The 13,859-nt window shown below is 39.7% G+C and overlaps 1 protein-coding gene across 3 annotated transcripts in view; it reads left to right on the top strand.

The window, feature by feature from the left end:
* ANKRD46 (ankyrin repeat domain 46) overlaps nucleotides 1-13,086 on the top strand; it is a 31,897-nt gene extending 18,811 nt beyond the window's left edge. For all 3 annotated transcript variants that reach the window (XM_019551310.1, XM_019551305.1, XM_019551300.1), the window contains 2 exons: nucleotides 841-999; nucleotides 11,029-13,086. In XM_019551310.1, the coding sequence (XP_019406855.1) occupies nucleotides 841-999; nucleotides 11,029-11,245 (376 nt within the window). In that variant the 3' untranslated portion in view covers nucleotides 11,246-13,086. The remainder of the gene's footprint in view (nucleotides 1-840; nucleotides 1,000-11,028) is intronic.
* The last annotated feature ends 773 nt before the right edge of the window (nucleotides 13,087-13,859 follow it).

Genomic DNA, 13,859 nt, shown 5'->3' with positions numbered 1-13,859 from the left:
ATAAAAACTGGACAAGAACAATAAAATGGGCCCACTTTTGTTGATCATATGCATTGTGAAAGACAAATACAAGCAACAGGTCTTGGATAGGTTTTGCACAGGCGTTGCTTCTCATTAGCTGATGGCTGGTTTGGCCAGCCAGGCAGGTTGGGGGTGTGTGGCACCACACAACAATTTCACATTGACTGCTATTTATTTATTTTACAGTTTTATGTACCCTGGTCCTGATGCTTTAATTTCTCCACTGTAAAGAGCAAAGGAAATACAGTAAATATGTGCCCTAGTTTTTTCACCATACTCTTTGGTAGACAGTGTTGCTGTTCAGGGCTTGCACCCTCCCTCAATGCCTGTGTTTCAGTCCTCCTTTTAAATATTGTATATTGTTTCTTAGCTTCTAGCAGCTGTCAGATACCAGTGCTTTAACACAGGCACTTAGAGAACTAACTAGCTAACTGTTTTATTAAATACAGTTAGAATTAACCAGGGCTATTTTGTTTTTCTGCACTTACATCCCGGTAGAGGAAAAATGGTAGACATTAGTAAATGCCCCTTGGGACTTTTGTTCATGCTTGTCTAATGTAGCTCCTGTGATCTCGTAGCAGAATATTGGCTAGCCAGGATCATTGCCTGTTTTTATTGCAAACATCTGTTTGCTGACCATTCTTAATCCAAAGATAACAAAAGTAATCCACCTCTGTATTTTTTTAAGATAGTGGTAGCAGGATCCACCCATCCTGTGTTTCATGTATTGCCTAATGTCATGAGACCAGTCTGAAATTAGGAGCTCTGATGAGCTTAATTCTCTATAGTAATCATGCAATATCTCTTGCATTATATTAGCAACCATCAAGGTGCAACACCACTTGTTCTGGCAAAACGAAGAGGCGTAAATAAAGATGTCATTCGATTGCTGGAGTCTTTGGAGGAGCAAGAAGTGAAAGGTTTTAACAGAGGCACTCACTCTAAACTGGAAACTATGCAGACTGCTGAAAGTGAAAGGTATTTACAATGCAGGAAGATATTTGCTAGAAAAACTAATGGTACAACTATAAAATATTTGTGGTAGATCTGTTTTTCAGATTGCTGTCTAAGTTGGCTGGTTTGTTTGTTCCTTGCAGCAGACAAGGTTAATTTGGCCTCTGGCTTTGGATCTGTCAAAAAGAATACCTTTCATAATATTCAGATTTTTTTTTAATGTAATTTTGGCATTTCCAGTGGAAGAAGCTAAATTTCACATTACAGTGCTCATTGTTCCATTTTACTTGTGAAATTCACTGCACCTGGTCATAAACAGTCCCAAAGGAATAAGCTTCCAGGTTGTGGTTAAAAGGGGCTGGGAGTGGAGGCTGGGAACTCACCCAGAAGTTTCTAACATCAAGTACAAAATAATGAAGAGTTGTTTTCTAGAAGCCTGTAGGGACCCTGAACCATAGTTCTCAAGGATAAGAATGGATTCTTTGCTTTTAATCTCTGACAGGTTTATTCTGCAACTGAATGGTTATACTTAAAATAACTTTTGTTGCCCTTGATTATTTTACTGCTTATTTTTGTTACTAAATCATCCAGCTAATCTGTTAATTCCACAAATTTGATTAGTCTTATACTTTCCTAGGTAACTAAAGCCCCACCTGTTCCCTCCTCTGTCGACAAAGCTCCACCCATGTGAAATCTAACACTTTTTACAAGGAAGTTATGAGTTGCTAGTATAAAAATATAGTAATGTGGTGCACTGAAAATCTGCAGGGAAAGTAAAATCATGTTTAATAACTAGTTAATGAAGTCAGCTGGACTTGAAAAGCTCAGAGTGTTGACTATAAAAGAGACTGGGAATTTTTTTTGTTCTTTACACCTTCTTGACTTAATCTGGAAGCAAGGAGAAAAAAATTCAGGGAAGTGTTCCAGATTTTACTGGGTGGACACTGTTCAGAAAAGAATATTAAGAATAAGCCTACACAAAATGAGAGGAGAAGTGAGCAGCAAAGGAAACTAGCCTGTGGACACTTGCTATGCAGTGAACTGGTGCTGAGTCATTCCTCTTTATTGGGCCCCTGTCCCAAAATTAGTCTCAGATGCTATTGATGGAATCTCTCCAAAGATCAGATGTACAGTTTGCAGCATGGTTAAAGTTTCACAACCAGAATGGAGGCAGGGTAATGCTGTTGCTTTATAACAGTGATTCTCCACCAGGGTGCCACAAAATTCTTTTAAGGGTGCTTCAGTGTACTGTGCAAGACTAGCACAGTTAGGTGTGCAAACACCTATACAGGATTCACAAGATAAATCCAGACGTTTCAAATACAAACACATAATGTCAAAACATGATCACCCTGTGCAGTCTTTCTGAGTTCTTTGCATCAAAATTGCCATATTATTTTTTCATAGTTAAAAAATGAGTGGTAAGTGAAGACCTAGCATTTTTGAGAGAGTCCCTTGAGTCTGAAATGGTTGAAATCCACTCTTTTAAAGATTGACATCATGGTTTGGGGTATTAGCAGAATTTTCAGGTATTACTAGGTATTAACTGATGGGGTCACAATGTGAACACTTCTGCTATGGCCCCTATAGTAGTGTTTTTAAAGCCAGAGAAAGATGCATCTGACCCAAAGAGCTTTAGACCTACCTCTCTGCTATGTTACATGTACAAATTGTACAAATGACTAATGCTGAACTGACTTGCCCCATATGTCACTCTGGAAAATCAAAAACGAGCCAACTGCTCAATCTAACTCAACATACTGAGGACGGTTTTGAAAGAAGCCAAATCACTGAGGTAGGGCAGACTGAGGTGCTCTGGGTCAGCATACAAGGTGGCCAGGGGGGAAAGCGACCTAACAGTGGGGGTCTACTACAGGCCACCTAAGCAGGGGGAAGAGCTGGACTGGGAATTCTGTGGTCAGCTCATGGAGGCAGTCAAGTCAAGGGACGTCATCATGGGTGACCTTATCCAGGCATCTTCTGGGAAGAGCAGTCAGCCAGGTCTGACCACTTATGTAGGTTCCTAGCCAAATTACAGGACCTCCATGTAACCCAGGAGGTGCACATATTAATGGCCTTCCTCAAGGAAGCAGACCTGCACTGCTATTATATAACATGTATATGAATGACCAGCAAATCAATTTGGAAACAAAAGGTTTAATCTGTGTAGATGACCTATGCATAACACCCCAAAACACTATCTCTGACCATGTTGAAATATCTGTAAGTAAGATACTCGTTGTCCTAACTTCATGCTACATTGAGCCAACCCAGCGATGCCTTCCATCTGAAAAACCATGAGATCAACCACCAGCTCAATGTTACATGGCCCAGGATCCCACTTTCCCACCATCCAAATCCAGTTTACCTTGGAGTCACCCTCAGTCGAACAAAGAACGCATCATGAAGACAAAAGCAAAGGTGAGCACGTTTAGCAGCATTCTGTATAAGCTCACCAGCTCAAAATGGGGAGCAACCCCTTTAACCACCTGAAACACTGCTCTGGTCCTCAGCTTCTCTGCTGAGTATGCATGCCCCATATGCATATATTAACCACCTTGACCCCATTCTGAATGGTCACTTCCGATACATCACAGAATATCTGAAGCCTACTAGCTAAACAGTTTGTACCTGCTGGCTGGCGTCACTTCACCTGACATCAAAAGAGCACTGGCCAGCAGGGTGGAACAGTCAAGACAAACAGAAGATGTGAGACACCTTCTGTACTACCACACCACAGCACACACATGTCTGAAGTCATGCAGGAGTTTCCTCACCAGCACCCAACCTTCGATGCCACACCCAAGGAGACACAGCTACAGATGTGGAACGAGAAGCTGAAGGAAATACTTGACAGTAAAAAAAAATGGACACTCCAGCGGCTGAGTCCTTATCACCAGGGGCTGATGAACCATGGCAAAGGTGGAAATATCTCAACTGTCTATGTACACACCGAGGAACTAATGAACAAGTGGGGCTATACCTTTGGTTCAACAACCTCTGACTGGCACAGAGCCTCGGACTATGCAACACCTGCTGCTTTGCCTACTACTTGAAGCCAAGCATGTGTAACAAAGTAGTCAAATGTGGTGTAAGACACAAAAAGAGGACAACAGACTGACATCTTGTCACCAAGAAACCCTTTTATTTCCTTGTATGAGACTTAAAGCTGCTAAAGGTACCAGAAGTACTTGCAACCCTCATCTGTATTAGGTAATCCATCTACAGACAGTGCACTTCCCATATAGTGAAAGACTGAGGTTGTCATTAGTGATCATTGAGGCTAGTGCACTAAAGGTCCACTCAGCTTGACTTGTAAATTCAACATCATCAGTCTACAGAAACTCATCAATTACTACACTGTGCTAGCTTGGAGTGTAATTAGCCTGCTAGCTAATCTGTACCATACTCTGAAGTCAGGGGATGGGATATGGTCAAATGTATTATGGAGGATGAACGTAAGGTAGAGAGTGAAGACGACATAAGCCAGTGTGCAGCCCTGTCTAACAGCAGTTGTGATGTCAAAGAGGAGAGGTTTGTAGACCACCAGTGAAGATGCACACTGGCGTCCCCTTGTGAAGCCAACAGACAGCTGCAAGGTTTATCCTAGCAAGTATTGACATTGTCCTACAATCTAGTTCAAGGGACATAGTCAAAAACTTTCACTAAGTCTATGAATGGCATGTAGAACTACATGTTGCCCTTTGCATTTTTCCAGCAGCTGCCTCCATTGTAAGTATCACGTCAATTTTTGATCTGCCATGGCAGAAGCTACCAGATAAAGGCAGAGTTGATTCAAAATTATATGGACTACAGTCTTACCAACAGCAGTAAAATGGATGATCCCTTGGCAGTTATGGCAAATGAACCTGCATTTACAAGGCTTTTTCCTGAAGTTTTTGATGTTTTGTGGGATATCCTTAGCTTGCCACATTTAACTAGCAACTAATGCAGCCAAGGTAGCAGTGAAGGGCCACCTTTCATATGGATTTCACTGGGTATAACATCTTCCTTCAGGATTTTGTGACAACAACTGGGTGACTTCTTTTTCCACTTCGAGAGGTGGATCTATAGTGAGTCGGTAGTTGAGTGCTGAGCGTCTCTGTTCGGGAGATGTTGATCAACATCTCTGGTTTGACTTACCAAGGTCGTGAAGAGCTCCTCCCATCTTACCAGTACAGCTTCTAGCTCTGTGAAGTGTTATTTACCGTAAAACAGATGGACTTTGTCTGCCGAGCAGTTCAGTTTCAAAGAGGCCTCTGAAGTCATGCTGGGTCTGATGCATGTCTTTCGCGTCTGCATGTTCTAACCACCATCTATTTTGCACTCTTAAATTCTCTGGCAGTGAAAGGAGAAGGCATCAATTGAAAGTGACAGAAGAAGAGAAAGTTTTAGTCATAAAGCCACCAATATGAGGCAGCTCTGAAAAAGGCAAATACCTTGCCTGATTAAGATATTGAATGCATTTCCAACAGAGATAAGGGAAGTATTCATGCTATTGTAAAAGACACTAACAAGACTGCTTTAGGAATAGTGTGCACTATTCTGGTCATCCATATTCAGGAAACGTATTCAAACTGGAACAGATGCAGAGAAAAGGGTTACTAGGATGATCAGAGGAATGGAGAGTGTCTTACAAGAAGAAGCTAAAAGAGTTTGGCATGTTTAGTCAAGCAAAATGAAGTGTCAGATGGGATGTGATATGCTTTTTCTAAATACGTGAGAGGAATAAACCATCAAAGGAGGAAAAGATAGCTAGCTATTTAAGTTAAAAACAATGTTGGCACAAGGACAAATGGGTTTAAATTGCCCATTAAGAAATACAGGCTAAAATTTGAAGAAAAAAAAATCTAACATCTAATAGTGATGTTGTAGCCACAGTGGTACAGAAATTATGCAGGAGGCAAGGATTTCTTTGATATCTTTTATTGGACCAACTGTGTAGTTGGTATAGAATTAGACAAGCTTTCAAATGGAAGACATTCTTCATCGGGTCATCTCGAAGCCTGGTCTAACTTTATCTCAACTACATAATTGGACCAATAAAAGATATCACCCTAAGAGACCCTTGCCTTTTGAAAAAAAAGTCAAACCACTGGAGCAGTGGGGTTCTGAAATAGCTTTCCAGCAGGAGTAGGGCAAAATGCATAGTTGATTTCAAAATGGAGCTTGAAACATTTATGAAGGGTTGAATTTGATGTGGTAGCCTGTAACAGCTGAGGACTAGATATGATGCAGGAGGTTGTTTTATATTTATTTGTTTTGTTTTATATTCCTTTATATTTTACATTTTTAAATGGCCTAATATAGCACCATGTCATCACCAGAGATGAGAAATCTTGTTGGAAAATTAGAATCCATGTATTTGCTTTAGAAAGTATAGGACCTTGACTATAACCGAGAGTGAACTTGGCTAGCCTTTCTCTCAACTTAGACAATGAAAAATGTGAAAATTGAACAAGTAGAATAAATGACGAAATGTTAAATTGGTTCTTTAAAGTATCTTCCACGCTTACATAGGAGACGCATGCAGTGATGCACTGGATCCAAAGATTGGTCTTTTTAATCTAGCGAGCATGAATGACTGGGACCAAATGCCTCATAAGAAAGGTGCAAGAAACCTTATAGTAGGCAAATATGGTATAACTTTTCCTCCAAAATAGGTGTCCCCTAATTCCTAATAGAGATCGATTTAAAACCTAGAGCACAGTTAATGGACTTTAATATTTAGCATTATTTTACAAAAATATTAGTGTTAACTTAGAATATCCAGGGTTCATTCATATCCAAATAAATGTACAGCCTTTCATTGAGTCGTGCCAAATTTTTAGGATCTCAAATATTTTGTGACACAGTTTTCACCCCTTCTGCCTAAGCGCTTTTGAAGCCATTGGGAGTTTTACCATTAATTTTAATAGGGATAGGATTCAGCTATAATTTTTGATCTGACAGTGACCCTTACTGTTTGTAACTTAATTTAACTTATCTTCTCTTCGATAATGCTATGTTGTTTGATTAGTAGCTTGCTTTCTGGAAATGCAGATATACAAACAGCATATTCCCCAACTTGTTTGTGAACTACTATAAAATGTCTGAAACACCTTTCTTTAAGATAATGCTGAATAATAATCATCATCATAATGATAATAATGATTATTAAAGATGCAGATAAAAGAAAAAGCAAGAGAATCCATTTGATGTGTGTGGTTTTAATAGTAAAATGGTCATCTGTAATGGGGTTGGTTTTTCTGGTTTCTCTAGTTTCACTTCTACCTTCTGAAATTATTTTTTGATTCTAAGGATGGTCTGTGCAGCATTCCCACTTTTGTTCCCTGTCTCTCACCATGCATGAAGCCAAAGAAGGATATTTGGTGTTCCCTATAGAGATAGTGAGCTTTGCTCTTAAACTGACAGGAGAGGCTTCTAGGAAGCAATGCAAAAGTCTTCATTCCCTTTTTGGCTAAATTTACTGTCCCCTTCTCACTGAACAGAGTTGCTTTTGCCAAGGGAAGTGGACACAACTAGATTCCCAGCTAAGATTTTCTCTTTTTTTCTTTACCCCTAAGTGATGCATCGCATTGTGCTGTCACTGGGCAGAGAGTATATTTTAGGGTAGAGAATCTTACATTTTCCTTTGCTCTCGTGACATGTCACTGTAACTGCACAATGAGTTAAGACCATCATTCTATCAAAATACTAAAGTTTTTTGTTAAAAGAAGGGAAAAAAGCATCTGGGATTTGTCACAAATTCTTCCAAAATAGTTTTCATTCAGGCACATGTTGCCATATCAGGGTTGCTTTTAATTTGATTTCAGTGGAAAATAACACAGATGGTTTCTTGAGACCAGTGAGAACTCTTTTTTTACTATGAACATATGACCTCTTTATTTAGATTGCACTGGACCTTTATTTAACCTCTGTAATAGTTAGATATTAACTAGTTGGTGCTTAATTAGTAAGAGATTCTGTTTTACACCAACAGTTATCTTTTAATAATAAACTCTTTGTTTTGTTTGGGAAATCATAAGAAGTGGTAGAAATTTGTCCATAATTCCTGCAGTTTTGAGGAAACAAAATAGCTTTACAGTCAAGTAAATACTTAAAAACCAAAAAAGACAAGCTGCTTACTGGAAATATCTGAAATTTTCTGACGCACTGTAATACTTCATTAGACTAGTGGAACTTAACGTAATTATGATTCAGTAGTTGTACTTCATGATAAGTAAAATGCCACATGAATAATACTAAGGTGATCAGAGGTTTAATTTTGGACAAGGGTTTACAGATTAATCTTTCTGCTAGTGACACATTCCTGTTTGATTTATTCACATCAAAAGGTCTAAATGGATCATGTTAACATGCAAATTATGCTTTTTCTGAAACACTTTTTTCTCATTGTTACAAGAAACACCTAAGATTATTGTAACTGAAAAAGATTGGGAGAAATTCTCTTTCCCCTCTGTTTGCTTTGTGCCCTGACTTAGGTGCATGGTCAGTTTCATTGCTTTCTCCTCTGTGTGCAATCTGATCCCTGATCCTGCAAGCATACATGTATGTAATTTTGCTCATGTGGGAAGTCGTGGGACTTTTCAAATTGGTCCGGATACGCACAGGCTTAGGAATTTGGTGTCAAGCCATGAGTCATTTCTCCTGTTGTTTGCATGATTCTTTCATATAGCCATAGACCAAAGACGAACATGTTTCTAACTTTTATTACACTTATAAAACCACAGGAAGTGGCACAGGAACACAAAGGAAAATAGCATCTGAAATTCCTTGTAATTAACTTCGTCAGACTGACTTGGTTTCAAGCTGATTGTGTCCCTTTTAATAATTTCTATATTAAATGATAACTAGATTTTTCAGGTCCCAAATTTATAGTTCTGACAAAAGAAATTCATAGGATGGAGCAGCTCCCAGATTGCTGGTGACATGCTTACGTTTCAGTGGTATGCTTTGTATTCTTGTAGCAGAACATAGCAATGTTAACTGTTTCCAAAACAGAGGTGGGCAAACTACAGCCCACAGACCTGATCTGGCCCCCAGGTCATTTTATCTGGCCTGCAGGGCCCCTCCAAAAAAAAATTATTACTGGCCCATGGCTGCACCTCTGAAAGGCAGCCGGAGGAGGGCTTTCAGAGATTACGCGCCATTGGACCTGGCAGGCTCTGTGCCTCAACCTCTGTTGGGCTTCTGCACTCCAGCTAGGAGGCCCATGTGGAGGAACTGAGCACGATGGCACGTGAGTGGGGCGGGGAGCTCCTGCCTACAGGAGGTGGGGGTAGGGTTGTGGGTGGATGTGGGGCCCCCATGACATTTCCCCCCTCCCACATCCCCCACCCCCCATGGCATACTGCCCTTGCCACCAGCAGCAGCAGCAGGCAGGCCCTAAGGGTGCTCAAGGCCCATGGCAGGCAGAGCTCCCGGTGGTGCGCAGCTCCACCTGTGTCCCAGGAGCAACACCTGGTCCAGCCCAGTGCCGTGTGCCTCCAGGCCAGACCAGGCTGGCTCCATACCAGTATGTGGGGCTCCTGGCACTGTAGGTGGGAACCATGTGTCAGCAGACCGGGCTGGCTCTGTGCCTTCATGTGAGGTTTTAGTACTCCAGCAGGAAGCCACACGTGGTGGCATGGAGCCAGCCCAGCCCAATGGGACATGACTCCCCATGGATCCATATCTGCCTGCCGTGAGACCAGGCTGGATCTGAGCCACCACTTGTGGTTCCCCACTGGAATGCTGGAAGCCCCACATGGAGGCATAGAGCCACCCCGACCCAGGTGATGGCACGTGGCTCTCACCTCCAGTGCCAGGAGCTCCACATGCTAGCATGGAGCTAGCTCAGTCTAGTTTGAAGGCACGCACCAGTGCCATGAGCACCCTAAGGGCCAGCCTCGTGCTGCTGGGGTGGGGAGGCATGTGGCAGGGCCCCCACCCCCACATCCTGTCCACAGACCCCTCACAAATCCCACCGGCCCACACAAACACCACGTACCTACCCCTCCACAAACCCCACACACACCCGCACAAGCCCCATACACATGCACACCACCCCAACCACAGCCCCCACACTCAATATACAAAAGTAAGACTTTATTTTGAACTATTATGCAATCATCTCTATATACACTATTTAAACACACACAGATTAGGACAACAAAAGGTTTTGAAATAAAATATGTTATTGCAGATGTTTGATTTTAGTATATGATTTGGGTTTTTTCTGGTTCCAAGACAGCAGTCCCCCCCCCCCCCAAAGAGACAGAAGTCCAGTGGCAAAGGTCAGGGGTTGAGGTGGCACTTCCAGTCCCAAACTGGTGGTCAGGGGATGGGGCTCTTGTCAAGGGGCAGGGCTACGCTTGCAGCCGTTGACAGCTCACTAAAGTCGTTAAGCAGCCTTCCAGCCGAAATAATTGCCCATTCCTGTTCCAAGAGAAGATCTCAGTTTCTAAACTTTATGTAATATAAATATTTTCTCTGAAATGTTTGTGCCTAGAAAGTTGTAGCTGTGAAAGAGGCCTTGTAACTATGTAGTTCAGTTAAATTAAATTCATCTTTTTTCAAAATTCAGAATGTTCAGTACCCAAAATGCATTGACTACAGGTTCCTTTTATAATCGAAAGGGGTTACTTCTAAATGACAATTCACTGTTTGTATTGATACACACAGCTATACTTAAATTATGCTTCATTAAATTTATTACAGTTTAGGCAGTAGGACTCACATGAACACATTTTCAAAAGGCTTCTAATTCATAGCCACACAAACCCTTCATTTGTACAGATCAAATACCACTCTGTTTATGCATATCAAAGATTATTGGAAAGTTGGTTTCAAAGACTTTGCTTGCTGACTGTTGTGTTTTGGTTTTGAGGTGGAAGAGTGGAAGGAGTCCTTTTCTTATTTTTCTTGCCTTTAGATCACTGAGGCAGTATTGTAAACCTGAAAGTGTGTTTGCTTCTGTATTTAGAATATTTTAGTTGAGATGAAAAGATTACTAGCCTACTTAAAGATGTATTTTTTACTTGATATATCTATACTTTTTATTCTTCACAGTGCAATGGAAAGCCACTCCCTCCTTAATCCAAACCTGCAGCAAGGTGAAGGGGTTCTTTCCAGCTTCCGCACAACATGGCAAGAGTTTGTGGAGGACCTGGGCTTCTGGAGAGTGCTGCTCCTCATCATTGTTATTGCCCTTCTGTCTCTTGGAATTGCATACTATGTTAGTGGGGTACTTCCTTTTGTAGAAAATCAGCCTGAACTGGTCCACTAAAACCACTGTAAAAGATGCAGTGGGTTTTTTTTCTCTGAGGTCTTATCTTTCTTGTGAGCCTCTTATAATTCCTTCTCAGTGCAAGCAGTGGCAGCTGTATATACTGTTTGCCTTTTCTGTGTACTATTAACCCTTTTAGAAAAATGAATTCATTTAAGCTAACACCACAAAAATGCTAAAACATTCCCAAGCTACCTCTTAACATGTTTTTGACTTTTAAGCAAGAAGTCAATAGTAATCTCTGTAGTGATTATAAAAGGCCCTTCATAAATGAAAAGCAAATCTCTGAGTCTGAAAAATACAGGACCATATCATCTTAATTTAATTTTTTTAATCTGTTGACTTTTCCTGTTTTTTTCAGTTAAACTAAAAATATTGTTCAAAAAGTCTACCCACATTAAATTGAACTAATACATAATCATAATCACTAATACATAATTTGACATATATGTAGCACTATACAGTAGGTGCATGGTTTCCTAATGCACTCAGTGTTTTCATGTTTCTGTTTTTATGAATAACATAGAAATTATATTTCAAAGAAATGAGAAACATTTCAAATAACAAAATCTCTCTTACTTTCTTTGACATATTTGGATCCCTTTTATGATGATGTCTTTTCCAGATTAGTTTGGGAGTTGTTAGTATCTATTTGGAAATAAATCATGTAAAGCAAAGCTATTCATAGTGCTTTTGGAAGAAAATCTCTTATCACTAGACTTTAAGAAATGCACCTTTTCATTTGAAATATCTTTAAGGAAGCATTTCCTTTGTAAAGGTAGATGAAAAGTGATCTAAACATGTTGAACATATGGACTTCTGTAGTGTTATCTTTGTGAAACATGGCTTTATGCCAGGTAGTGTGGTATTCAGAAAAATGAATATGTTTATTTCGTTTGCAGTATTGTGGGAGGGCTTGATTGGGACTTTTTTTTTTTTTTTTTACTGTCAGATGTTTTCAGGAGGTACTTAATACCTGGTGGAGAATTTTAAGCATTATGTGTTGCAGTATATGCATTAAAAATCTCCATGTGCTTTGCTCCAGCAGTGCTTTGCTCCAGCAGTGATGACTTTTTGTGTTAATGATCAAAAGATGTAAATCTGATTATTTAGTACTCTTTTATGGAAACTAAGTCAATATTATTCATTAAAACTGAAACTTTTTAAAGAGTACCAGCTTATTCTCAGTTTAAGTGTCATTTAAATACCTAATGCCCTTAGAATAGGATTTTCAAAGGCACTTCAGTAAATTTTGCAGACTGTAATAAAACAACGAAAGTTGTTGTTTCTCATTTTTACTAAAACAATATATAATTATTACTAGCTGAGCTTCACAAGACGCTACTAATCTTCACAATAAGATTTGTAGAATTAGAAATGACAGTTGATGGCTATAACTGAATCTCTGCATTCTGCTAACGTATTTGTTTTCTTGGTTATTCGTGAGTATTGGCTGAGGAGGCTTCTTATCTCTGCTGCATTGTGGTCTTTGCTGATGCATCCATTCTAAATTGCTTCTGAGAAATTCATAGTCTTATTTTGCAGTTTAAAGCAATGAAACAGCATTTTCTCTGATGGCACAAATGCAGCAAAGTGTCCAAAAACAACAAAATTAACTTCTTTCCTAAACAGTTAAATTTTCTGTATATGTGTTTGTGAATAGAAAAAACACAAGCTAATATATATATAAATTGTATTCAGTCCTATAGGTAAGTACATTTCTATTATGAATCCTCTGTATCTTATATTAAATAATGACATTCTCCATTATAAACTTCCATTGTAATTTGTAATTGTTTCTGAGTATGGATGAATGCTACAAATAAACTAGTATGACTAAACAAGCTTTTATTTTATTAATATTTCAAGAGAGGACATGAAGAAGCTGCTTCATTTCAGCACCTCGATGTGATTGTTTTTCTCTTGTGCCCATGACATCAAATCAAAGAGTATATCAGAAATAGGCTTTTTGTCCACTCAGAAATTGCAGCATGAGGGTTATGATGCATATTTAGAAGGATACCCACTTTAGTGTTTCTTAATTTAACAAGTAAGGAGGTCCAATAATTTATTTTTTGGCTGGCATGTTGTATCTTCTCATTGCTGGAGTGTTTTAGTCACTTATCTCTCTGTTATCTAAGTCCATGGATTAATATGAAGCAGCTTTCATACTGTAGGAATCCAGAGCACTTCTTGTGCTTCCACATGAATTAAATATCGAAGTGCAGCTTTTCTAGGAAAGGATACAATCAGGAAGACATCTGGCAAAGTCGAGATGGGGAGGGGAAGGGAAGGGAAGTATTGTCTGAGTGCACCAAAACAATCATCTTCCTCTGTATGACATTCAGAAAGGACCTCAGGCATCCTCACTAAACCTCCACATGGTAAACCACATAGAATTCAAGCTTTCTCCTTTGCATGGATGCATGGAATAAGTTTAACTTATTCCGATTTAAACCTGTTGTTCTGGGAACTTTAGACATTTCTTATTTCTTGCATAGACCATAGATCACTTTGAATGACATATCCCCATGGGTGGATTTAGGATTTTTTAAAAGGGGTGTGCAGGTGGTGTGATATGTCATCGCATATAATTGCCAGTTAAAGATAATTT

The sequence above is a fragment of the Crocodylus porosus genome, unplaced genomic scaffold (assembly GCF_001723895.1).
Source record: "Crocodylus porosus isolate Cpor-Errol unplaced genomic scaffold, CroPor_comp1, whole genome shotgun sequence".
NCBI classification, from domain to species: domain Eukaryota; kingdom Metazoa; phylum Chordata; order Crocodylia; family Crocodylidae; genus Crocodylus; species Crocodylus porosus.
This window is presented reverse-complemented; position numbering and strand designations above follow the sequence as displayed.